The sequence below is a fragment of the Cannabis sativa genome, chromosome X (genome assembly GCF_029168945.1).
Source record: "Cannabis sativa cultivar Pink pepper isolate KNU-18-1 chromosome X, ASM2916894v1, whole genome shotgun sequence".
Lineage (NCBI taxonomy): Eukaryota > Viridiplantae > Streptophyta > Magnoliopsida > Rosales > Cannabaceae > Cannabis > Cannabis sativa.
The window spans coordinates 82,855,881-82,883,033 of record NC_083610.1 but is presented as its reverse complement, the minus strand read 5'-3'; the positions used below and the strand labels follow the sequence as shown (position 1 = coordinate 82,883,033).

The 27,153-nt window shown below is 33.4% G+C and overlaps 3 protein-coding genes across 4 annotated transcripts; 1 reads left to right on the top strand and 2 right to left on the bottom strand.

The window, feature by feature from the left end:
• The first annotated feature begins 2,543 nt into the window (after positions 1-2,543).
• LOC115700770 (probable methyltransferase PMT28) lies at positions 2,544-10,420 on the top strand. 2 transcript variants are annotated; one of them, XM_030628413.2, is made up of 8 exons: positions 2,544-4,034; positions 4,141-4,290; positions 4,666-4,936; positions 5,058-5,153; positions 5,361-5,535; positions 5,932-6,180; positions 6,362-6,556; positions 9,855-10,420. In XM_030628413.2, the coding sequence occupies exons 1-8, from the start codon at positions 3,147-3,149 to the stop codon at positions 10,051-10,053; spliced, it is 2,223 nt and encodes a 740-aa protein (XP_030484273.2). In that variant the 5' UTR covers positions 2,544-3,146; the 3' UTR covers positions 10,054-10,420. The 2 variants fall into 2 exon arrangements, with proteins under 2 accessions (XP_030484273.2, XP_030484279.2); XM_030628419.2 differs by lacking the exon at positions 9,855-10,420 and having other exon boundaries at positions 6,323-6,504.
• A 2,169-nt stretch (positions 10,421-12,589) lies between these two features.
• Positions 12,590-13,400, bottom strand: LOC133031863 (uncharacterized). Its single transcript, XM_061105610.1, has 2 exons — positions 13,109-13,400; positions 12,590-12,773 (listed from the first exon to the last, which is right to left on the bottom strand). The coding sequence occupies exons 1-2, from the start codon at positions 13,334-13,336 to the stop codon at positions 12,591-12,593; spliced, it is 411 nt and encodes a 136-aa protein (XP_060961593.1). The 5' UTR covers positions 13,337-13,400; the 3' UTR covers position 12,590.
• Positions 13,401-24,812: 11,412 nt separating this feature from the next.
• Positions 24,813-25,805, bottom strand: LOC115700759 (uncharacterized). The gene has a single exon (XM_030628403.2). It carries the CDS (start codon positions 25,413-25,415, stop codon positions 24,993-24,995), a length of 423 nt encoding a protein of 140 aa, XP_030484263.2. The 5' UTR covers positions 25,416-25,805; the 3' UTR covers positions 24,813-24,992.
• Between the last annotated feature and the right edge of the window lie 1,348 nt (positions 25,806-27,153).

Here is a 27,153-nt window from a genome sequence, read left to right as displayed (position 1 = left end):
TAGGAGCTGGTGTAACTAATTTCTCCTATTTTCGGTTGTAAGCTATGTCTATAAATAGCTTTTCTTTTCACTACTGTTTGGGATGATTTCAAGTAAGGAGTTCAGAGAGAGAGAGAGAGGGATTGAGAGAATGGTTGGAGCTATGTAAACAAATTCTGTTGGGATTAAGAACTTGAGGGTGTACTCGAGGTAGGGGAGAGGAATGAGATTGTTCTCTGTGTGTAATCCTCGAGTTTAGAGTGTTGTGTGCTTTGCCATTGGTGTTTGTAACCTCTCTTATTCTCTATTAATGAAACTTGATGATGTTTCTTAGTTGGACTATGGTCAGGGATCATGTTTGATCTCGAGGACCGAAACCAGGATAAAAATTGGTGTTCCTCTATTTGTTATTTTCTATTCTTGTTCATTGAGTAGATTAAGTATTTGTTGATTTGTTGCTGTTAATAGCATTAGTTGTTTTGCACATTAATCTCAAGAATCTTGGTGTTGTCACTTTGAAATTTAGAACAAAAATAATATAACAATAAAATATACTTTTTAGTAATTTTTAGTATTGTGTTTAGAAATGAAAAAGGATTTAAAGTATTAAAATTGTACCTTTCTGGTGTTATTCATCACTAAATTTGAGTTTTACAGCTGTCTTTAATATGATGGTAAAAATAAAATTTTCGGAACAAGTAAAACCCGTTATTAATTAAGGGTAAATACCATTTTGGATCCTGTGTTTTACAAAAGTTTTCAATTTGACCCTCTATTTTGTCAAATGACAAACTAGACCCTGTATTTTCTAAAATTATACAAATATGACTCTGAATTGATTTTTTTTTTTTCAAAATAAAACTTAATAATAATCTGATCTAGAGACGTTATAACAAAACTGTTGATATTTTCTGTATCTGTTCGTGATAGAAATTGTATTAAAGTTGGTTATATTAAAAAATAAAATTGTTAAAAATTGAGCCCAGTGTCCTATTTTTACCATGTTTGAAAAGGGAAATTTGATATTATATGCTTAAAATTAATTTATCCACTAAAAATATGCTAGCATAATTTGCATCATGCAAAATATACTCACACTATTTTTCTATCCAATTTTACCCTTAAACAAATAAAAATCAAACATCCATGTCTCTCTCTCTTTCTCCGGCGTTAACCCCGACCTAGAACCCCTACCATCGAACACACAGACCCAGAACTTCAGTCGCAAGGCCTCGCCGTCATCTTCTCTCACAGCCTCTCTCGTTTTCTGCATTTTTTTCTTCTGGTTTACCATTTTTTTGCGATATTTTGCGATATTTAGCGATGTATTTGCAATGATAGAACAAATCTGAGGTCAGGGATGAAGTTTAGTGATGATTTGCGATATTTAGCGATATTTCGCGATGTTTCGCGATGTTTAGCGATGATATTCGCGATGTGTTTCGCGATATAGTGAGTTGGAGATGTTTTCATGATTTCGCGATGTTTCGCGACATGTTCGCGACATCTAGCGATGTTTCGCGACATCGTCAAAAATCAGAAAAAAAAATGTAGAAAACAAGCGCTGTTGTGAATTAAAGACATTTAGAGATGTTTCATGATTTCGCGATGTTTCGCGATATTTAGCGATGTTTCGCGACATCGTCAAAAACCAAAAAAAAAAAATGCAGGAAACAAGCGAATGGGTTTCGCCGGAAGTGGTGCGGTGGTCGTGGGTTGTCGGGTGCTTCTCGTGGATGGTCCGGTGGGGTTTTGTTGGGAATGGGTTTGGAGAGTTAGAGAAAGAGAGAGAAACGAGAGAGTTAGAGGGAGAGTGGGGGTTTGAAATGAGGAGGGTATTGTTGGGATTAAAGATGTTTGGAGGGTATTATTTTTACATTTTTTTAAGAAGCATATAAAAATAATTTATGCTTTTTTTAAGTATATAATGTCAAATTTCCCTTTGAAAATATAGGGTATATTTTATCATTTAACAAAATAAAATGTCTAATTAATAACTTTTACAAAACACAAGGTCTAAAATATTATGGCTAATTAGTAATTTTTCCTTCTGAACTTTAACATGTACCAAATTGTGCCCCCTGAACTTTTTTGGCCGTTAAAAATTCCCCCCGAACTATTAAAATTATTAAATTTAAGGACTTTTGTCTAATTTCATTCAATTTTACTGTTTCAGTGATTGTTTATGTACTAAACCATGCTCTTCAAACTTTGATATCTACCAAATCACGCCCCTCAAACTTTGATATGTACTAAATCATGCCCCTTAAACTTTTATCCATGTTAGAATTTTTTTACTAAAATTACACAAAAGTCCTTAAATCTAACAATCTCAATAGTTCAGGGGAATTTTTAACAGCCAAAATAGTTGAAGGAGCATGATTTAGTTTATGTCAAAGTTCGGGGGAAAAAATTACTAATTAGCCAAATATTATTTACCCATTAATTAATTATAAACAATTTTGATAAGATTAAGTGATTAAAATTTATTAAAAAAAAAAAAAATTAATTACACACACGCATGATACTTAAAAAGCGCCAAGGACAACGAGGGGAGAAATTGTTGGGCGTAAATTTTGTCTGAACTCCGTAGACAAAAGTATATCTAATGTCCATCCATCCTTCTCTTATTATTTTATTTTTATTTAATTAAATCACTCGCCACCACCACCACCACGTGCTATTCCTTTATTCCTCTACTCCTTCTCCGACCCAGGTGATAGTATCGTACAATACAATCTGTAAATTCCCACGCTTTCACTTCTGCTGCCCATTTTCATTTTCACTACAAAATTTTCTCTTAGATCCCAATTGTACTTGTCTCTTTTCTTTCTCCACCTTTTACTACTTCTGGTCTGTTACTGTACTGAAAATGAAACTTCTCCTACCTGTATAATAAAAACCTTGTAATTTGGATAAAGAAGTTGAATCAGGTTGGTGAATGCGATGCTAGAACAAATGTAGTTGAAGCCTCATGTTTATCTGGATAATTGGAGTTGGAGATCACATTGATTGATTGATTGATTGTTGATGGGATTTCCACTCCACCACCTCAATAACAACAATCTTCTTTCAGCAGACACCAGACATGGATCTCTCACTTTCCGATTCAGATTTAGTTTAGTTTTTTATTCTGCGGAGTGCTTATTAAGGGTTAGAGTTTAGAGATGGCTATTGCTCGGTTAGGCCGGCAAGCGAAACGACCATATGGGTTCTGCGCAAAGATGACGGCAGTAGCCGTATTGGGTCTCTGCTTCGTATTCGTATGGTCTATGTTTTCTTCTTCTTCATTTTCCTCTTCAGTGGCCGCTCGAAGAGAAAGCTTCGATGACATAGCCGAACCTGTATCAGGAAGCTCGAGTGTACGCAATTTTGGTACTAAATCTGGTAACAAAGAAGTGAAGAAACATGAAAAGAAGGGGAAATCTGACTCTAGTTTGGATAAAGATGAGAAAAAAGTTAATGGGTCTGTCTCTAAGTCTTTCCACGAGCATAAGCATGAGAAGCGGAATTCCAGGGTAGTGCCTATTAAGAAAAAGGAGAAAGAGAAAAAAATGTTACCGGTAAAGACTACAGAGGGAGAAGCGAAACCGGCGGAATCTGAAGAAAAAGAAGAAGAGGAAGAAGAGTCAGAGAAGGAAAAGGAGGATGGGGAAGAAGAAGGATTGGTAGTAGATGGTAAGGAAGAAACTTTGGATAGAGAGGGTGAAGTGAAGGAAGACACGGAAGGTGAAGGTGGTCTGGTTGAGACTGTGGATCAGGAAAATGAAGAAACGTTGGAAAGTGACGATGATGAATCTAAGAAAAGAGGAATGAAGAAGAAAAAGCTCAAGGGTCCTTTGTTTGATCCAAAAATGCATTATAATTGGAAATTATGCAGTACAAAGAGTAAACACAATTACATCCCATGCATTGACTATGAAACAAGCTCTTGGAAGCTCCAAAGCTATCGACATACAGAGAGGAGTTGCCCAAAAACACCGGTAATGTGTCTTGTACCTCTTCCACATGATGGATATGAGGTTCCAATTCACTGGCCCAAGAGTAAAGAGAAGGTAAAGGAAGGGCCTTGTTACTTTGTAATTGTTATTTTTACTTGTAAATTGTATAGAGCAGTAGGACAATCTAATGTTGTATCTTGGCATTGCTTGTTTTCTACAGATATATTACAAGAATGTGGCTCATCCAAAGCTTGCAGCATTCATTAAGAAACATAGTTGGGTGATGGAATCTGGGGAGTATCTGACTTTCCCCCAAAACCAATCTGAATTCAAGGGTGGAGTTCTTCACTACCTTGACTCCATTGAAGAGGTGATTTTTTACTTATTTTTAAGATTTTGTATTACATACGAAACTTGTATGTAATTTCTTAATTCGCTCCTATTATCGTGAAAAGAAGTTAGTCTGTTATTGATGATGATCGAAATCTAAGCATTCTTCCCTCTCTATTTAACATGTAAACTTAGAAAGAAGCTAAAGGGTGATGTACCTTGTATTTCTTTAGCTGAATTCTAGAACACTGATAGTTAAGACTATTTATTGTTAACAATTAGGTTTAACTCTTGTTGAATTGAAACCATCAAGTTTTTCTTGCACTTGTCTACAAATGACTTATTTATCAATAGTAATGTTGATTTTTTAATGATATTTAGCAGTTTTAGATTAATTACCTGTGTATTGTGATAGACGGTGCCAGACATTGAATGGGGAAAGAATATTCGGGTAGTGCTGGACATTGGTGTTAAGGATTCAAGTTTTGGAGCTTCTTTATTTAATAAGGAAGTATTAACATTGTCATTGGGCTTGAAAGATGACCTAGTCGACCTAGCTCAAGTTGCTCTCGAGCGTGGTTTCCCTACCATTGTGAGCTTTTTTGGTAGTAGGAGGCTTCCTTTTCCTAGTGGTGTTTTTGATACTATTCATTGTGGCGGATGCACCATAAATTGGCATTCGAACGGTTTGTTGTTTACTCAACTTTGTATATTATTCTTTTGTCTTTTTCCTCTCTTAACTTTTTATATGAATATATTTGTTTTCATAAGCATTTGTACATAGCACCCTTTTTTATTTTTCTGCAGGGGGAAAACATCTTCTAGAGATGAATAGGATTCTAAGGCCGGGGGGATACTTTATTCTCTCAACTAAACACGACAACAATATTGAAGATGAAGAAGGTTTTTCCTATATGTTTTTTTTTGCAGATACTATAAGAAAGCATTATATGGAGGGTTTATGTACTGGACCTATATCTGTTTACTTTTATAAGAATTTATCTACTGTTAAAGTGTTTTTTCTTACTGAAAATATGTTTTGTATTCCTGTGACCCCTTTTAAGCCTTTTTTTTAATTGATTAATTTATCTTGTGTTTAACTCTTTCCAGCTATGACCACCTTGACCCCATCTATTTGTTGGAATATTCTGGCTCATAAAACTGATGATGTCAGCGAAGTGGGTGTTAAAATTTATCAAAAGCCCGAGTCAAATGAGATATATCAATTGAGGAGGAGGAGATATCCACCTTTGTGCAAGGAAAATGAAAATCCTGATGCAGCATGGTAAATCTTCCTTGGACTTTCCCTACAGTGTCTATGTTGCCAATCTTTTGAAATGCTGTTATTTGAGGAAGATATTTTCGTCTGGAGCACAGCAAAGATTACTTCTTTGCTTTTATTTAAACAAGCATTACTCTGCACGGGTTTCATAAGCATCACTTCCTAGCCTTATGTAGCAGAAATTATGCCTGAACTCTGCACGGGTTTGATATGGGCTTACTTTTGCTAGTTAGTGCTGCATACGTACATCTGAATGAAAACCACCTTTATTTACTAATTGTCAACCATGCTGAGATATAGCTAATTTTGGACAAAAGCTGCACAATTCTATTCACCAACCTATCTCCTATTTTATAATATTGTACTGATTATGTGGTATTTGTAACATTTACCGAATAGGTATGTTCCTATGAAGACTTGCTTGCACACTGTTCCATCAGCTATTGAGCAACGTGGAACAGAGTGGCCAGATGAGTGGCCTAAGAGGCTGGAAACTCTTCCAGACTGGTTGGAAGATAAAGATAAAGATAAATTGGCTGCAGACACAAAGCACTGGGCTGCTATTGTTGAAAAGTCATATCTTACTGGAATGGGAATTGACTGGAAGAATATCAGAAATGTAATGGACATGAAAGCAATTTATGGAGGGTATGTCAAACATTTGACTAACTAATCAACATTTCTTTTAGAAGGCATAAACTTTTTTTTAGCAATGATGGAGGCAGAAGAGGGAGCTGCATGTCGATATTAATGTTCCCTTTTTTCCGTTTTTATTTTTTTACCGTCATAGGATTGACCATGAAGAAAATTAGTAATGCTCCTTCTACAGATTTGCTGCAGCCCTTGCAAAGCAGAATGTTTGGGTGATGAATGTGGTCCCTGTACATGCACCAGACACACTTTCGATTATCTTTGAACGTGGACTTGTTGGAACCTACCATGACTGGTGTGAATCTTTTAGCACTTATCCAAGATCATATGACCTTCTCCATGCTGATCATCTTTTTTCACGGCTAAAGAACAGGTTAGGCTAACCTTGTGCAGTTCTTTTTGTCTCTGTTGTTCTTTTGATGCTAAGATTGTTTTTGCCGTAGAAGTTTACTTTCTTTGCCCCATTCAAATTCATACTCGGAATTACTGGATTGATCATATGTTTTGTAGGTTAGAAAAAAGCAGATTTCAATTGTTCTTGAAGGATTTTTGTGTACCCCAACTAGGGACTTCAAAGAATAAGGGAGATAATAGGCAAAATCATAGAAGAAATTTAGAATAGAATGCAACAGAAATAACTAGGCACATCTGATATTTGATATTGAAAGGTAAAATTGATATGAACAAACAAGAACAATGAGGTATACGAGAGACCTAATTCTCCAAGAGTTACTCCTCAATTATTCTCATCGTGTCTTTATCATTTCTTCAAGTTTCTTACTCTTACTATCATATTCTAGATCCTCACAACCCCCAGTATATGACTCTTGTACCTTTTCATTCACATTAGTCCACCAATGCCAGGGTATATCATTACTGGCCACCCAACTTTCACCTTATTCTCAAGGTGAGGGAATGGAACCAATCCCTAAATACTCCCATCCCCTGTCAAAAAACCAAGCAAGTAATGTTGTCTTCCTTCCCTTCATAGACATAACAATTTGCTTTTGAAATGTGTCACCAAGCTCAAGAGCCTTCATACTGTTTATGTCAATATTCTCCCATTATAAGAGTGACTCCTAGCTTCATTCCAAGACCATAAAGATGAGAAGTGCGAGCAGTAGCAGTACACAACGGTGCCACACCAATTTTAGAAATAGTCTTTTAGAATAGAGCCCTCAGTTCATTTTGCAACTTGGCAAGCAACTCAGATCATAGTAATTGCCACCACAAATTGGTTCAGCAGAAGTTGAAGATTTATATACAGAACCATTAGCACTTTCCCTCCTAGGAACCTGGTCCAAACCACTTCACTTGGACGCAAAGCTTTTCATCACCGTCAACTATGATATCCTCCTTGCTTTCGTTCATGTCCTAGTGGACTTCTTGAGGAGAAAGAAAATATGTAGTTGGGATAAAAGCATAGTCCGTACTATGCTTTCCAAAGAAAACAATCCAAATAAACACACAGCAAAAACAAAGTGTGATAGGACCAAAGCCCCATCTTCAGCATATAGTCTTGTATAGCGTCCTAAGAAAGCAACAAAATAGAAGCCCCCAAATAACGAAATGAAACTAAATGCTCATAGGCAGTCACCCATTTAAAGTATAAAAGTTTTCTAGAGTAAAAAAAGACACCCTTTCACTAGCATAACCATCTTCTATACTCAACCTAAAGGTCTAGCATAAATTGCATACAAGAGTGGGTATGTGGGGGGTTTGTGGTTTGGACCCATATCCAATCATAAACAAGTTTCAGACCTGGTTGCACAAGTAGTTTTGCAAAGTTGCATCTGTCTTCCCCTGTAAAAAATCTAACAAGTAACCAATGTGAACACAACCTTGTGGAATCCCATTTTCTGCTACCGATGAGAGGAGAAAGAACCATAACATAGAAAGTTGTGCAGACGTATCTCTCTTAAAGCAAAACCCCAAATGTTGGAAAAACAATCTCTGCCGCGTACCTCAGTGAGATCTAGAGGTCGCAATTTCACTACTTGTCCTCCATGTCGGTCCTTGATCTTGAGATGGAGAAGGGGCTCATCAAATCTTGAGGTTGAGAACAATCAGCTTCCAGCCTTTTACACAAAGGAGATGAAGTGACAAAATGGATCTTAACTTAATCCCTGCACATGAAATTGGGATGTGGGTCGTAGCTTCATACTTAGTGGGTCTTAGCTTGAACTAGATCGCAGTAATGGGCCTATAGGGAACAAATGAAGGAAGCAAGTACCCACAAAATAGACCCCGGCATCCATGAAGCCTCAAACATCCTTACGATGCTTGGGTGTATAACCAACATGTCCCCTGACGTTGTCGACGACGATTGACGACACTGCTCCTCTGCCAATAGGAGACACCATGGTTCCCCCAACCAACTCAGAAACAGTATATCAAAGAAGGTATCATGGCTGGTGTCATCCCACGGATCAAATAATGTCTTCTTTGGTGTACAACGAGTCTTCACTGTACTGTGAGGATCCACTGCGTGGTTATGGGAGAATGGATCGCGATATATATGGACTGAAAATCTTGAGTTCTTTGTAGCCATTCACGCTGAATACGAAAGTACCAATTTTTGTGACTTTGCTAGAGAATCCCAATGGATTCTATATTTCCTTTGCCTCCACAATGCTAGACAAGAGGATGTTTTCTTCAAGTGGAACGATCTCATCAATGTGTGCAATGTTTTCCATCATGTGCACTGTCTCTGATGTGTGCAACATTGTCCATCATGCGCACTGCCTCTGATATTTGTGGTAATGTGGCTACTCCCCATGTATTGAATGGAGACTACCCTTAGTGGTCCCGATGACGACTATATTTCTTTACGGAGAAGGAGCTAGTCTTGCATCCAACTGAAGGGATCGAGCTGAGGGAGCATTCATTCACGTCTGCCAAGGTCAGATGGGATCGAGTCCAATGCTTGCTGATATTCTGCAACAAGAGGAGTCCTGCCAACATCGACAAGGCTCATGATGGATCGGAATGGGTCTGATAGTTCCCCAACTAGGATCTTCAATGAGTATGGGAGATGATAGGAAATTTCATAGATGAAATTGAGAATGGACGGCAATAGAATTAACTATGCATATCTGATATTAACTAATGGATAATAAATCTGATAAGAACACACAAGAACAATGAGGTATTCGAGAGACCTCAACTCTCCAAGAGCTACTGCTCAATTACAATATCATTCTCATCATGTCTTTCTCATTTCATAGTTTCTTACTTGTACCATCATATTTTAGCTCCTCACTACCCCCAATATAACGACCCTTGTACCCTCTTATTTATATAATTACACCAATGCCAGAGTAGTTCAGATTCATATTGCTGGGAATATCTGCATATCCCAAATCAATAACTGCATAAGGGTTATAAAGTTTGGCATTACTTTGTAAATTGACAAACACAAGTTTTAAAGATAAGTTGACAAGGTAACCCAATGAGGTGGGGCCACTGCCACTGTGCTGTTGGGATGAATTTGTCCCGGTGTAGCTGTAGCTCCCTACACTACTTACTGGTGGGTGTAATGGGGCTCCTTTGATAACGTGATATACATGATGTGCCTCGCCTTTGTCATATTTGTTGCTTTTGTGTGTTGTATGCTGACAACTTTTTTAATTGTGTTTATCACTTGAGCTTGGAAATTACTACTTGTGCAGGTGTAAGCAGCCAGTGTCAATTGTTGTTGAGATGGATCGGATACTACGGCCAGGAGGTTGGGTAATTATACGTGATAAAATTGAGATACTAGATCCTTTAGAAGGGATTTTGAAAAGTTTGCAGTGGGACATTCGAATGACTTATGCTAAGGATAAAGAAGGGATCATTTGCGTGCAAAAAACTGGGTGGCGTCCTTAACTTTCCCAAGTTGTCCTCTGCTTGGAGTCGGCAGGTTATGGTGTATCATATGGCTGGACTACTAATTTTACAAGATTTTTGTTTCTTATTATTGAAGGGAAAAAGGCAACGACAAAAGCAGAGCTCTTTTTCACTTGAAATTCAACTTTTGAGACATCTTCTTGTTATTGTTAACAGGAAAACTTTTATCTTTTGGAGATTTTAAATATATTTAATTAGAAACACGGAACTGATTGGATAGAGAAATTTTTCATTATTTTTTTCAGGGTGGATTATAATGTTATAGCTTTGTAAAGGAAAAATGGATTTCACACTTTTATCACATTGTCATACGATTATTTACGAGTGATGATTTGATCTTCTGGAAGTTTTAGCATTTCAAATTAAGGAATAAATTACAGAGTTTGACTTGAAGGATCAATTCAAAATTGTGAATGACTCGTCGGAAAGTCTGTTAAAATCGTATAGTCAAGTTATAGTTGATTGTTGATGGTCTGATTTTCAAATATATTTGTACTTAATTTATTATTAGTTAGATAACGTTTTTTTTCAATCTGTGAAATTTGTAGAATATTGAGCAATTTTTTATATGAAAAAAAAAAAAAGAAAAAAAAAGTCCATCATGGTTCCGTGATGCTCCCTAGAAAACCATTGCCTTGCGATGGTCTAGTGATGGTGTCGCCAAAGTTTTGCATAGAATTTGATAAAAGTTTTGGTGCTTCATAATTTTTCAAAACCGTGAAAAGTTAACTCTCACTAAATCTTTTTGGAGTTTTATAATTTATGCAACACGACATTGGGCATCATATTTGGCCTCTAAAATTATGTTTTGATGAGACCATAGTTTTTTATATCTAAAAATAAGTTTTTATGGATCCTTCGCAAAATATCGTTTAGTTATGCAAATTTTCAGATCTTGAAAAAAAAACGCAATCAAAATTAGTAAATGATGCAGAGATGTGCTCCAAAAAAATAAATTAGTGTTTTAAGTGAATATATATATATATATATATATATTTTGAGACTGAAGAATTTACGACGCTAACATTTATTATCGACGCAAGAACTACCACGAACCAGAATAGCTCATTGTCTAACCGATAGTATATGTTTTCCCAAACCATGAGTGAGCAAGCTACATGAGACAAAATTGCCTCCAAAAATTTAGACAATAAAACTATATCATCCTTAAACAATATATTAGAAGAACTAGAGCTTCAATTTTTACGACTGAAAAACTACCTAAAATATTTTAAAATAAACACCAGTACATAAAATGTATTAGAATGACAATCTACGAAAAAATAAAATAAAATAATATATCAATAAGCTACTAAATTCTTAGACTATATCATTTGATTGAATCAAGTAAAACAAAAACTAATGAAAAAACTAAAAAATAACAACTATCAGCCAAAAAAGTGTTACCTTTTGGCTAGTAGCAATTATTTCTAACCCATCAAAATTCAATAATCATACCACATTAATCCATAAAACAAGATAATTTTTTAAATTATTACGTTTCCCAAAAATATATAGTTATTTTCCAAAATTTACTAATATCTCTGAATTTCAAAATACCAATTTAACTTGAAAGCCCAATCTAATTTAGAGAAATTTACGCTAACAAACAAAATTTTGAAATTAATCCCATAAATACCACTTTTCTTTTTATTTAAACCATAATAATACCGCTGCATCTTAATTTTTTTGAAACATGGGTATATATAAAGGGAAATTTACATGGTATACTAACTTTTGTCATTTTTTTACAAAAATATTGTCAGGCAGTATTTTTTACTTTTTTACTGTGTTTTTTTATAAGTTTTATACTGCAGTATACTGTGTTAAGTTTTCACTGGTGTTCTACTAGTGTTTTACCGGTGTTCTACTGTTGTTTTGAATTGTTCTGCTTTGTATTTTACTAGTGTTTTATAAAAACATAGTATTTTTAAAAAAATTTCTGTGTGACATTATTTTTGTAAATGTTAACCAAATTCCAATATATTTGTAAGTTTCCGATATATAAATGCCAAAGACTAGCAGCCCATATATCAATGTAAATGGACTACTTGTTTAGTTTTCTTTTTTTTTTCTCCCTTTTTTATTTATTAACTATGAAACATAAAAATATTCATAGTTTTCTTTAATATTAAAAAAAGGGTAATTTGCGGCAAAACCTCCTAAAGTGGACAGGTTTTTGCAACTAACCCCCTAATCTAAAATTTTGGTGGTAAAACTACCTAAACCACTAGTCCGTTAGCAGTTAGCCCTTTCCATCCATATTTGGCTGTTAAGTGCCAGGTTGGAATGTCCACGTGTACACAGTGTACACGTGGCACAATTTTATTAGTCCACGTAAATAAATATATAAAAAAATAAAAAATTAATTATTTTAAATATAAAAAATAAAAAAAAATTATTTTTCTTTAAAAATTAAAAAAAAAAACATTTTTAATTTTACATTTTTTTTTTTTTTCCTTTCTTTCTTTCTTTTTTTTTTCTTTTTCTTTCTTTTGCAAATACCCTATTCTTCTTCATCTCAGCTCTCTCTCTCTCTCTCTATCTATCCACCACTTCCCTCCAAAGCCACTGTAAACACCACCACCAACACAACCGAAACCACCATCATCCGTAGCCACCGTAGCCACCGTAAACCACCACCATCCATAACCATCGTAAACACCACCGCCCACCACTACCGAAACTACCATCACAACCTATTTTTCAAATCCATATCACACAAAAAAATTAAATACTAAACCCAAATTTAAACATATTCAAATCTAACAAACAAATAAACACACAAATATATACACAAAATTTCAGTCCCAAAACTCAAATCTGAAAACCCTAAATTTATTTTCCCCAACAACAATTATCTTTTCTCATATCTGAAAATAATAAACACGATAATACACAAATAGGGATATATATATACACAGATCTTGATGATTGCAAATTTTTTTTACAGAAATCCCTAGATCTAAAGAGAGAGAAAGAGAGAGAGAGAGGAGATCGAGCAAATAGAGAGGGATAGGGGATCGGGTTTTACCTGGCGTGGTGGTCCTCGACGACGGCGACGGCACCTGGGTCCGTGGTCCTCGACGACGGTGACGACGGCGACATGGTCCTTGGGTATTATCGGGAGAGAGAGAGAGAGGGGGGATTGAGAAAGAGAAGATGGCTGAGAGAGAGAGAGAGGGGTATCGACAGAGATGGCTGAGAGAGAGAGAGGGGGATCAAGAGAGATTAGAGATGGCAGATGATGGTGGTCTTCCATGGCTGCCTACCTGCGAGAGAGAGAAAGATAAGAAGAAGAAGAGGGTGTTTGCAAAAGAAAGAAAAAGAAAAAAAAAAGAAAGAAAGGAAAAAAAAAAAGAAAAAATGTAAAATTATTATTTTTTTTTTAATTTTTAAAGAAAAATAATTTTTTTTTTATTTTTTATTTTTAAAATAATTAATTTTTTTATTTTTTATATATTTATTTATGTGGACTAATAAAATTGTGCCACGTGTACACTGTGTACACGTGGACATTCCAACCTGGCACTTAACAGCCAAATATGGATGGAAAGGGCTAACTGCTAACGGACTAGTGGTTTAGGTAGTTTTACCACCAAAATTTTAGATTAGGGGGTTAGTTGCAAAAACCTGTCCACTTTAGGAGGTTTTGCCGCAAATTACCCTTAAAAAAAATCTCTTCTTTTTCTCTTCTAAAAAAAAGTTTAAGATATTTTTTTAATCATACTAGTAATTATTTGAGCTTAAAAATTATACCATCATTATCTATTTTTCAAGAAGATTATTTTAACATATGAGAAACATATATATAAAATTTTCAACTATAATAAAATTTTAATAACCAACTAATTTAATAAGTTACTATTATATATTATAATTATTTCATATTTAAATATTACTAAATCATATTTTAATTTTATAAAACCCTTTTCACAAGTTTCTAAAATAATATAAAAGAAAACAATAATACCTTAAAAATCCTAGAATAATTAACTCAACATTTTAAATTTTACACTTAAACAAATTCAATATATCAGCTAATTTCATGGGTTACTAAAAAGTATTTTATTATTTACTATATAATATTCTGCATAAGTTTATTTTATAGAACAATTTCTGTAAATGTCTACTAGGGCTGTACAAAAATTTTCGTAAACCGCCCAACCCGAATAACCTGCCCAAACCAAACCGACAAAACTGATAAAAAATACAAACCCACATAACTCGATAAAATTCTAAACCGCCCAATCAGTTAATTGGACGGGTTGAAAATTGACCCAAACCGCCCAAAAAAAATTCTTTCTCACATATATTGTGTATTTATGTGGTTAATTTTTATTTTAGTTGAAACTAAGAAAAAAAAACCCTCTTAATTCGGTTTGGGCGGGTTAACCCGACCAAACCGCCCAAACCGTCGGTCGGGTTAAGATTTTTTTTTAAATTGGGCAGGTTGCATGTAGAATTTTGACAAACCGATCTTTACGTTGGGTTAGAAAATATGTAGTATAAACCGACTAAACCGACCGATGTACAACCCTAATGTCTACATGCAACCAGCCCACAATTTGTTCTATTTTATTCGGTGGGTTTATTTTTTATAATTCGGTAGAGATACTTTTATATACGTATTAATTTGGTTGATAATATTTGTGTAATTATTTTATAATTTCTATATAAAATTGAAAAATTCCCTTATTATATTGTATTTAATTAGTTGATTAATTAAATCATAAATTGATAATTATAAAATATGAAATTTCGTTGTTGTTTACCGTTGTACAAGAGTCATCTTTCCTGATCTATTGGGTAATAACATGTATTTTATTTTAATTTATTGTTTTGCTTGCAAATGATTTATATTATTTACTTGATTAAGCCTTTTAATAAGGGAGATGTCAAGAAAGCTCTTTTCAGCATTCTCTAGCTCAGGATTGGATGGGTTCGAGTCTTGATTTTACAAGAATTTGTGGAGTAAAATTGGCAATGATGTCTTTACAGCAGTCTTGAATTTATTTGTTAATGGCAAGTTGCCTAAAACCTTAAACGAGACTGTTATTTATTTGGTCCCCAAAGTCGCTAATCCTACTTCAGCTAAGGATTACAGACCTATTGCCTGTTGTAACACTGTCTACAAATGCATTTCGAAGAGGATCTGTTCTAGACTTTCAGAAGTGCTTCCCTCGATTGTCAGTGCATAACCAATGTGTGTTCATTAAGAATAGACTGTTGGCCCATAACATTATGATTTTTCAGGATCTGCTAAAGGATACTAGTAAGAATGTCTCTTCAAGATGCATCATGAAAATTAATCTTAGCAAGGCTTATGATACGGTTGACTGGGAGTTTGTGGAAGATTTACTTAGGCTGCTTTGTTTTCCCTCTAGATTTATTATGTGGATAATGACTTGTCTAAAGGGAACCACTTACCATCTGGTGATAAATGGTAGAATCCAAGGTAGCTTCAAGGGGAGATTAAAAAAACTTATTCAATAATTCTAAATTAAAATAAATAAATTAATAAAATAAAAAATGACAATTACATTCTAAAAGAAGAAGAAACAAGAGGAGAGATATATTTGTAAATGGTGTTTTTATTTTCTATTATTTTTATTCATTTGTTAAATATTATTTAGTTTTTTTTTTTAAAAATTATTTAATAAGTATTTTTATTGAACATTGACACATGTTAATCTAATAAGATTTAATAGGATTTAACGGACTAATAGTGATGTAAGACCATCTCTAGTGGATGGTGTATAATTTGAGCTAAATTTAGCTCAAAACATGAGTCAATGTTATATTTGACCAAAATTATACAATAGTACTCTAATACATTAGGGGTAAAATTTAGTTTTTTTTAATAGAAAAATGTAAAAAAAAAAAAATTAACAAAAATATTAAATTTTTATTGAAAACTTATTAAAATCCTATTGAATATATATATATAAAATGTAAATAATTATTAATTACATCAATAAGTGGCAAAAGAATAAATAAAAAACATGATATTTATTGTGGTATAAAATTTAACCCATGTTATATTTTGTCGAAGCCAAAAACCTTAAGTATTTAATTCACCGAAACTAAAAATTTTAGGTATTTATGCCGCAAATACCATTATGTTTGAATAAGATTTAACAAACTGGTAGTGACAAAAGTAACAAAAATATAAATTTAAGTATTTAATTCGTAAAAAAATATATGAATGTAAGTGTATAAAATTGAAAGCATAAGCAAAAATATTCCCTTTTTTAAAAATATTCTTATTTGAATTGATACGAAGACGTCCAATCACGTTATATATGGTTTAATTACTTTCTAATGCCTATCCATTCGGTCCGCTCTTGCTAGAAGAATGTATATTGAGGAAGCTTCTCGCCCTATTTGTGGAGAGGGAGAGGAAACTAAAGATCTGTCTACCTTTGATCTGTCTACCTTTGATCTCTCAAACCTTTTAAATTGTTATAATTTTTCGTTTATTTCTAAACTGTGTAATTTTACGGTTCATAATGTGGTAAAGTAGACTTTTGCGAGTAATGTAACTAGGATAGTACATCATTCTTCCATACCAGTACACCTTTTATATAATAACTATGATGTCTAACTCTAATTTAATTTTAATATATCTATGCCTTTGGTTTTTCAAGAAAAAAAAAACTTTCCCAAATTTAGAATATGTCACTCTTCTAATATATACATTATACATACTAAACACATCAGCCAGCCACTACACCACACCACACCACACCACATGGCGTGTCATTATTATTTTGGATCTTGAATTAAATTCTCCTCTAAACAAATGGGATGAATGTAGTTGCTTATTAGGTAGTAAACGATTCAAAAGGGTCATCACTTTGTGTCGTCCGTGTTATTGTACCCTTGAAGTTTCTCTCAAGGTGGTTTTAAACTTTTAATGCTTCTTCCTAGTATTCTCAATTGAAATTCGCATCAGAGTCAAATAGGAAACTTACCATACCAAAACTTTCCGTCTTACTAGTGCTTGATGACAAAAAGCTCATTCAGAAACGACCATTATATTAGTTTTTTTCTAATAAGAAATTTGGGTAGTGGAGGAAATTATGGCATGATCGTAGTCAACCAAACCAATTGTGTGGGTTGGGCCAACTACTCTAGAGAATTATAGGGTAATAACAATAGATTAAGTAGAATGATATCTCAATGTTTTGACCTGACCCATGAAGCATTATTTTACGTGGCTTTTGTAGATTAAGAAAGAATTGCCTTTCAATCAATTAGAAACCGCTTTGTAGATTTCCAGGTGCATACTACTACTGCCTAACACAGATACTGTACGGGTCTTATTAGCGCGCGTGGAATCTACTACTTGAGTTGTAGTTGCAGGTTCTATTATGTAAAGAAAAAGAGTTTTAATGAGAATTAGAGTTAATTCAGTCCTTATCTTATCTTCATAAATATGTTATTATTATTAGTCTAATTATTATTGACTCTCATGTAATAACTTTTATAAAATATCATTTGCTATTCATACGGCGCCAATAGTATTGTGGATGTATGTTATATGCTACACGAGAGAGGCTCTCTCATCCTTCCACAATGTATGTATTTATAATAATTTTGTTTAGATACTTACTTTTCAAATTAATTAATTTTTCCTTGCAACAATGAAATATATGGATTAGTGGAACCAAAGCAATTTTTTTTTTAAAAAAAAATTACTTAATAAAATAAATATTTATTAAAAATAGATTAATTACATCTGTATTTATTTAAAATGAGTCAAATTTATTATAAGAAATTGTAAATTATGATAAAGAGAATAATTTACTTGTATATTTCATTGAGAAAATAACATATATTTACACACAACTTAGGCAATCTATTCTAAGAAACTAAGGTAACGTTTGGTTGGGAGGAATAAAAATATAAAAAATAGGAATGAAAATGAGAATTGAAATAGAATGGAATAAAATTTAAAAAGCATAAAAAAATTATTAAAATTTTCTCTTTCCTTCTATTTTAAAATGAAATAGTCATTACACCAAAATGGTGAAAAAATCATTCTATTGAAATGATATTTTAATACTTTAATATGAAACCAAATAAAGGAATAGAATAAAGATTGTTTCCTTTCTATTTCATTCCATTTCATTACCTCAAACCAAACGCCACCTAGGAGAATAAAGTAAACTGATTTACCTAATTTCTGGCTAATTTTACAGCTAATATATACATATGTAACACTCTCCCTCAAGCTAGAGCATATATGTTGATCATACCTAATTTGTTACAAAAATAATCGACTCGCACACTATTAAGAGGTTTTGTGAAGAGGTTTTGTAAAAAAATTTATCGGTGTAATGCTCATTGCATGTGAGCTTAGTTTCGAATTTAAAACTTGACCATGCACGACAGCTGCCCCATTGCATGGAGCTCGAGCATTTAATGCTATGACCATGTACGAAGAACACCACCACCGTAGGTGGCATTCGGGTTATGTGCCCACAGTCAACGATGTCGAGGTCGACTGAGAAGGACGAGTCCTTCATAGGATTCAAACTTGGACCCATCGTCGATCCTCCTTCTACTAGGTGGTTCGACCACAATGTTAGGCAGCCTCTACCTAAAACTGCTCGTTGCTTGCATTGCATGTATGGACCACTCGATCCGATTGCATACGAATGAAATAAGACTTGTTTAGGTCTTTGGGGTCTCGACTCGACTGTTTTAGCCTCACCGTGGTAGCCATGGCAACCCATTTGGGTCTATCTCGCACGACTCACTCTCGCTCTCTCTATCTCTCTCTATTAAGAGGATTGGTTTTTTCCCAATCTCTATTATAGTGTCTTTTGAGTTGAAAATACACTCTAATAAGAAAGTTTGTTCATCTTGTCAAATATATAACCCTACTCTTATCTTGAGTATTGAGGCTGATCTAGAAGATCTGGTGTGGATTCTTCATCAAGCCCATAAAGTCGTGGATTGGATGTTCAAATATTTATACGAAAAAATTCAAGGATCTTCTAAATAGCATCAAGAGGTAAAATCCTTATTCGAAGCAGTTAGATCTATTTTATGTTATATTATGTTGAGATCTGAGATTTATGGTTCATATCGAATTCAAAAAAAATATTTTTTTAAAAAAAAAATTGAATATGATTTTATACTTCTGCTGCGACTCTAATATGAACCCTAAAAACTAACAAATGGTATCAAAGCTATCTTCACAATTACATAAAGTAAATATTATGTTGAGTATTATGCATTTATGTATATGTCGACATATTATGAATGGATGGTTTATTTTTGCATGAATGTGAATTTAATTATATGATAAATTTGAGATAAGAATTTTATATGTTTTTTATTAGAAATATATGTACACCATAATTTGGTGTAGGAATTTTACATTGCAATATAAATTTTATTTGTAATTTTTGTTATACAATGTAATCTCAAATTCCTCCAAACTTCCACTGATGAGTGAGTTCGAGTTTAAGGAGTATTTTTACTAGGAGAAGGGAGACATACAAAAGTGAAATCATGGAGTTCACAAAAACATAGTGTGTAAAAAAAATATTGATGTTGCTAGGAAGTGCATTGTCACAAGAGAAAATGTTATCTTATTTGAAGTGAAAATGTTATCTTATTTGAAGTGAAAATGTTAGAAGTTGGTGTTTTTATGGTTGATTAGGACAAATATGAGTGCACTTAGGTTTCAGCTCACAAGGATTCCTTGTGGCCATGCATTGGCTGCCATATGGTTTTATGGCCATGATGAATGGGGATACATTCATAGTTACTACAAAAAAGAAGTTTATGCAACTACATATGCATGGACATTTCTCCTATGCCTAGCCCTAATAAGTTGCCAAACAAAGGCCTTAATCCAATCTTCTTTCCTTGTGAAAATAATCTTCCTGGCAGGCCAATGAAGAAAAAGAGAAGGGGGCTGATGAAAAGGATCAACCTGCAGCTGGGACAGTTAAAAAAGCTAGCAGAGTAGGAGCAGTCATGCATTGTTCCAAATGCAAAAAAACTAGCCACACAATCTTAAGATGCAAGGAATCTCTACTAGAGAAGCCAAAGGAGGACTGATATTATATTATGTTTTGCATTTATATTATGTTTTGACATTGATTATATGTGTGTGTAGGCTCAAAAGAATAAAGGAATAAAGGAGGTAGGCCACCAAGTAAAACTCAAACTGTGCAAACACTAAAGAGGAGGAAGAGAAGGGAAAAGCAGCTGGCTAAAGAGGCTAGACAGAGGGGGGAAGGTTCAAGTTCACAGCCTCAGGGTTAACTATCATGAAGAAGTCTAACATTAATTTTTTTAGCATTAGCCTTTTGGAAGAAAAATGTGTTTTAGTTTACTTTTAGATATATGTTGTATAGATGCCTTTTGGTGATCTTTTGATCAATGCACCAAGATCAAAAATAAGGTATTAACTTATATTTTGCTAATGCTACTGTTAACGCAGATTTTCGTTAACAAAAATTTGAGCCTCACAGTGATAATCTCACACAGAAAAATGAAAGCAGTAAAATACGAGGTATGAACACAAGGGATTTTTTACGTGGTTTTGCAGTTAAAATTCTGCATAGTCCACAAGTCAATCTTATTAGATTTCTGATAGTTTTTCTCAGGGCCTTTCTTGTATGATTTTTTCATCCCCCCCCCCCCCCCTTTGATCTTACTTGCCACTATTTATTATTACATAGTAGACAGTTAATTACAAAGTTGACTGTAATCTTTACAACGATTATCCCCTCAAATCATGGGATCTGATTACATATCACGTTAAGCAAATATGGTTTTTATTTAAATTTCACACAACTGTGAATATCCCACTTTTACTAGGTCAAAATGAATGTGTATTAAAGATATATGGTAAGCCTTATCGTATTGGAATATCTCGCTGGGAATGGAGCCGAGTTAACCTTGATGGCGAGTTGGAGCTCGTCATATGTCTTCCCAAGGTTGATAATGCTTTTACTTTAACTCTGACAACTGCAGTTTCTAGTGACGAGATGATCTTTTTCGCGTGCATGCCTTCCTACGGCGATGTGGATGCCTCGCTATCTCTTGCTTTGGTTCACCCATCTGTTATACTTAGTTTGTATACTGTACATTGTAGCTAAGTATCTCCATTGTCATTATATCTCCTCCATGTAACGAGGTTAGTGCCTCGTCTTGTACACCTAAAGTTACATGATTTCTCATCGAGGCACAAGGTAATAATTTGTACATTTTTATCTCGCATAAGACTGTTCAGTCAGTCGAGTTGTAAACATACTTTGTTAATTATGCTTTTAACGAGTTATTCCCATGTCAAGTGTAATTATAATTACGTGTTTGAGTTCTTTATTCTTCCCAGCTTGACACGTGTCTTCCTCTGATGTACTAGTCGAATTTTTGGTATAACAGCTACAATATTGTATAGGTATTTTTTGGTGATCTTTTGATCAATGCACCAACAAACAAATAGGGTCTTAACTTATATTTTGCTAATGCTACAATATTGTATAGATGTCTTTGGTTATTTTGATCTATGCACCGACAACCAAATGAATAGACATCACATTTAGCTAATGCTTCAGTATTCATATATTAATCATTTCATTTAAATTTGTCAATTTTTTAATTACATTCTCACACTAAAACCACTACATGTGTATTGTATGTGTCGAAACCCAAAGCAACTCATCAACAAGAAACAAATCAAAATTTTCTATTTCATTTACATGATTTTTTAAAGGTTTTTCTTTCTTAATTACTTACTTAATTACCATATTTACGTTTGAATTTTACGGTGATATTATCTGGGGAAAATTAGGAGTAAGAAAAGAAATAATTTTGAGTGACGTAAACATCTCCTTAAATTACATAAAATTATACATTTTCATACATTGGCGTATCAATTACATCGATCCAAACAACACTCATGAAATGAACTAAGAAAGGATAACGACAAATATAACAGATATGACTAATATTCCACTAGTGCTCATTAATTTTTTTGGATCTTCAACACTAGTGCTGCTACTCCCATCAAAATTTTCTATGTAATTCCATATTGTTAAGAAAAGATTGTTCATCAACCTGAACTCCCTTGTTCAAGACCTTAGGTATAGAAGATTACGCAACAATTTTTTTCAAATTGTTTTCAGGTAATAATGCCCATCAACATTTAATCTTAAAATGTCTAAAATTTCTCCTTCAAGCCTTCTAATTTTATGCAACAACCCAAGAACCACCTTTGAAGCCCTTTCACACATTGGTGGGTCGATCCACTCTCAAAAATAACACCCACAAACCAACTGCTAAAAAATCACCATTTAAGACCGAAGAGAGGAGGAGATGAGCAAACGAAAAAGGAAAAAACAGGCAAAGAAAAAAATTAACAACTCATTCTATAACGACGACATATAGCGAATCTTCTTCCTGGATGTGCATTTGTCCACAAAGTTTTGATCACTGGATCGAGGTTGTTGACAAGAGCATTTGGGATATGGAACCCTCGTCGTTTTCTTCTTCGACTGTGTAACAATGGTGGAAGGGAAGGATAGGGCAAATGACTCGAGTAGTAGGGTGTTTTTATTTTAAATTTTAAATTTTGTTTTTATTTTAATTTTGGGGTTCTCTTTTTTTTTTTTTGGTTTTATTTATTTTATTTGGCTAAATTGAAAGTTTATTTGTTTTAGGTTTTAATGCCACCATGGCATGACTTAGCTGACTTGGATCGTGCCACGTAGGCCAATTTGACACTTAAACGGAGCCAGGGTCACATGATAGTAATGAGCAAAACGAAACTTAGGTTCAGTAGATTCTACATTAAAATTTTACTTTATGTGGTTAAGTGTTAAAAATTATAAAATTTAAGTAATTTTGCCGCCAATATTCCTAAAATATAATGTTTGAGAGCTAACTTACCAAAACTTATATATTTAGGGAACCAAATTGAAAAGAAAAAAAAATCAGAGACTAAGAGGCTATTTAGCTGTGTTTTCAGTTTTTAGTTTTCAGAATTGCGTTTTCAAAAGTGAGAACAAAAAACAATTTTTTATCATTTTAAAAATGTAATGGTGTTTGACTCAGTTTTTTTAAACTATGTTTTAGATTTTGTTTTACTGAAAAAATCAATATTCTACACCATACCATGACATGAACCCATCCAACCTTGGATCGAACCTTGGACTCAGACCCCAAACCCAAACCCAGACCCTGAACTCGGACCTAGATCCAAACCTTAGACTGGGTCCGAGTCTATGTTTGGGGCCTGGGTCCGAGGGGTCTGGGTTCGGGTTAGGGCCAGGGTCCGAGGTTCGGGTCTGGGGTCCGAATCTGAGTTTGGGGTCTTAGGTTCGGGTTCGGGTCCAGAGTCCGAGTTCGGGTCTAGGTTCAGAGTCCGAGTCCAAGTCTGTGCCTGGGGTCCAAGTTTGAGAGGTCTAGGTCCAATTCGATTCGGGTTCGGAGGATTCAGGGTATGAGTTTAATGGTCTGGGTATGTGAGCAAAAATATAAAATATAATATCTTAAACAAAAAAAAATTATTTTCGAAAATTGAAATTAGTTTTTAAAAACTAAAAATAATTTTTAAATTATAGATACTAAAACCCATATAATTGGGATTCCTGTCGTACGATAAAATCGAAAAGAATAATTATCTTTTTTACCCCCTGTACTTATGACACTATACTATTATGCCCCTTAACTTATTCAGCTTGTTACAAATAGTCCTTGTATAATTTTATATGCATACATTTAGTCCTTCTGTTTATTTTGTTTGAAAATATCATTAGTATTGATGATATTTGTGGTATTATAACAAAGGATAGAGTAGTAATTTCATCTCTAGTAGGGAAAAAATCACCACATATGGTGCGCATAATAACCGACAATGAAAGATGATTAAAAAATGATTTCATAACTTTTTAAAGAAATATTTTTAAAATATTTTACTAAATAACTTCTATTAGTTTTTAAAAACTAAAAATAATTTTTAAATTATAGATACTAAAACCCATATAATTGGGATTCCTGCCGTACGATAAAATCGAAAAATATTTGGCGTGATGGTGGAGTTGTTGCTTCGTCGTGCAGTAGAAAACGTTTGTTGTCCACGCGCTGTGGAGTTATGAGGCTGTGTGATCTGTGCCCTCACGCGCCACTTAAAGGCCACGTAGTGATTGGTTGATTTGGGCGGCTGGGCTGCAACTTTACACACCTCCCAATCTCCGCGAGTTCGCCCACCTAAACCTAATTCTGTCTCTTCGTTATACTACAGAGCCCATCTTCAACAGCCACAAGTTTATTTTGTTCAACTCCTCTCGGTCTCATCTCAGCTATATACGAATAATCCTCTTTTTCTCGAAATTCTGCATATCAAATGTTAATGGCTTTATTTCCATACTATTATTTATTAGTGAGTAATAAAAGTGGTCAACTCACTTGTGTCTATTTATTTCTTTATTATTATTATTTTTTAAAAAAAGAGAAGTTTATAGCAACCAATTAATTCTTTTCTGATTTCCAAAGAAAAAAAAATTAATCCTTTTCTCTTTTCTGTTGGTTATTCTTGAAGATAACACTACAACTACCTTGCTGTCATTGCTTCATTCTAGATATTTAGTATTAATTATCATTTAATCCACTGAAGATATATAGTATTTTTCACACACGATAATATAATTTGAACCTGAACCTATAGCTAATACAATTAATAACAAGTATATAGAAACTCCAACAAATCATATGCAACTCAAATCTTTACTAATATAAATCAAGCCCATTCTAACCAAAATAAGCTAACAACATTAGAGAGAGAAGAGACAGAAAGAAAAAAAAAAATCTGCATGTACACTAATATTAAATACACAACATGAGAAGCAGAAGAATAGGATGATTTTTATTATATAGATTAAATACTATTAGCTACTCTTTCTGGGTTTGTTTTTTCTCCTACTTTTCTTTGTGTGATTTATTTCCTTGATGTTATTATTATTAGCTCCTCCTCCAATGGTTGCCGATGATTCTTCTTTGTCCTCAATTAGCTTTTGATGATGATTAGTTTCCCCTTCTACTACTTCATGTTCATCGATTTTAGCTTTCTTGGATTGACTCTGGCTAATAATAATGATACCATCATCATCACCAACTTCTATTTCTTCTTCTTCTTCTTTTTTCTGTAGACTTTTTTCAATGCTAATTTTCCGAGGCCTACCTCTCTTTCTCGGCGTCGACTGATGATGATGATGATGATGATGAGGCTCTCCTTTTAAAGATGAAGCTGGTTCAGCTATGGCTACTGAAATTTCCTTTGTTTTCTGATGCTGCTTCTTCTTCTTACCCATATCATCAAACTTTTATCACTACTTTTGCCTTTTATCTTTTTAACCAATCGAAACAACTTATCGGGGTGAAGAAAGAAGAAGAAGAAGAAGAAAAAAAACCATTAGCTGTCTTCTTATCTATATATCTATATATATATACGTGTATAATATTATGATGTATAGATATACAAAAATATATGATTTCTTGTTTAAAGAAGAAATAAGAAAAAAATTCTTCTTCTTAAGGGGGTGGTAAAGCAGCTATGGACTCGTATCTTTGACTAATAATAACTATTATTATTATTATTATTATTATTAATTATTAATATTATTCAGGAGAAGACTCCATTAAACCACATCTCTTTTCTCATCCAAAGATAAGACCCAAAGAGAAAAAGAGAGGCCTGCAATTAAGTATATTTAAAAGGATCTTAAAAGCAAAATAAAAATAAAAATAAAAATAAAATAAGGGCACATACTTAACGAAATATATATATAGGGCAAGACTATGGTAGGACCTAACAAAAGTTCCCTACCGGTAGGAAAGTTTTTTTGATCATTGATTTTAGATCGTGTGGTTATTAAGATATAAGGTGTATACTCTTACAATAAGACTGTTTGTATACAATTAAAAGTTTATATATATTATAATAATATTTAATTATATATTTATTTTACAAAATAAAATAATATTAATAATTAAAATAAATAAATTTTTAATTTAAATTATTATTAATTATTTTTTTTAAAGTTAACTCTCATATAAATCTTCACAGTTTTCGCACCAATATTACTGTTGCTCTAATTTTTTTTTCTCACTCGATATATTAAACTAGGGTTGTACATCGATCGGTTTAGGCGGCTTATCCTATATATTTTTTTAACCTCATCTAAAGTTCGGGTTGCTAAAATATAAGTGCAACCCACCCAATTTAAAAAGAAAAAAAAATTGTAAACTTACCAACGGTTTGTGCGGTTTGGTTGGGTTAACCAGCCCAAACCGGCCAAACTTTTTTTTTTTTGGTTTCAAAGTCAATAAAAATAAAAAAGATAAATTAAAATATCAAATTCCACCAAAACACAACACAATATATATGACTTTGAAACTAACAATCAAGTATATAACTTTATATTATTATATATTTAATCATTTATGTTATATATAATAAAAACTAAAAAGTAAAAAAAAATCCAATAAATTCGGGTTGGTCCGGTTATTCGATTTAATTGGGCGGGTTGACCTATTTTTAACCCGCCCAATTAACAAATTGGGCGGTTTGTAATTTTTCAGGTTATTTCGGTTTATAATTTTTATCGATTTTTTCGGTTTGGTTTGGGCATTTTACAAATTTTTTTGTACAGTCCTATATTAAACTAGTGTGTTCTCTTTTTTTTTCTTTTTATATTTTTTTTTTTTTTGGAAATTTTCCTTTTCTTTTATTCATCAATGTATTTTAGAGGTTTTTTTATCAAGTCATTTTTTTTTATCAATTTCGACTGTTATATTACGTTGTCTTATTATTATTATTATTATTATGACAAAGTGATTTAGATCACTCAAGAATTTACAATAAAAACATCAATAGTTGGAGTGTGAACCTCTATTTTTCTTTCATTTTATTGATTAATAGATTTTATGGGCTTCTAGATTAGCATCTTTTTCTTCATCGTCAGAGTAGGTGCCGGTGTCGGAAAAGTCGTGTTGGCACCAGAAAAGTTGTCGGATTGGCATTGTTGCTAGAAAACTCACCGAAAAAAT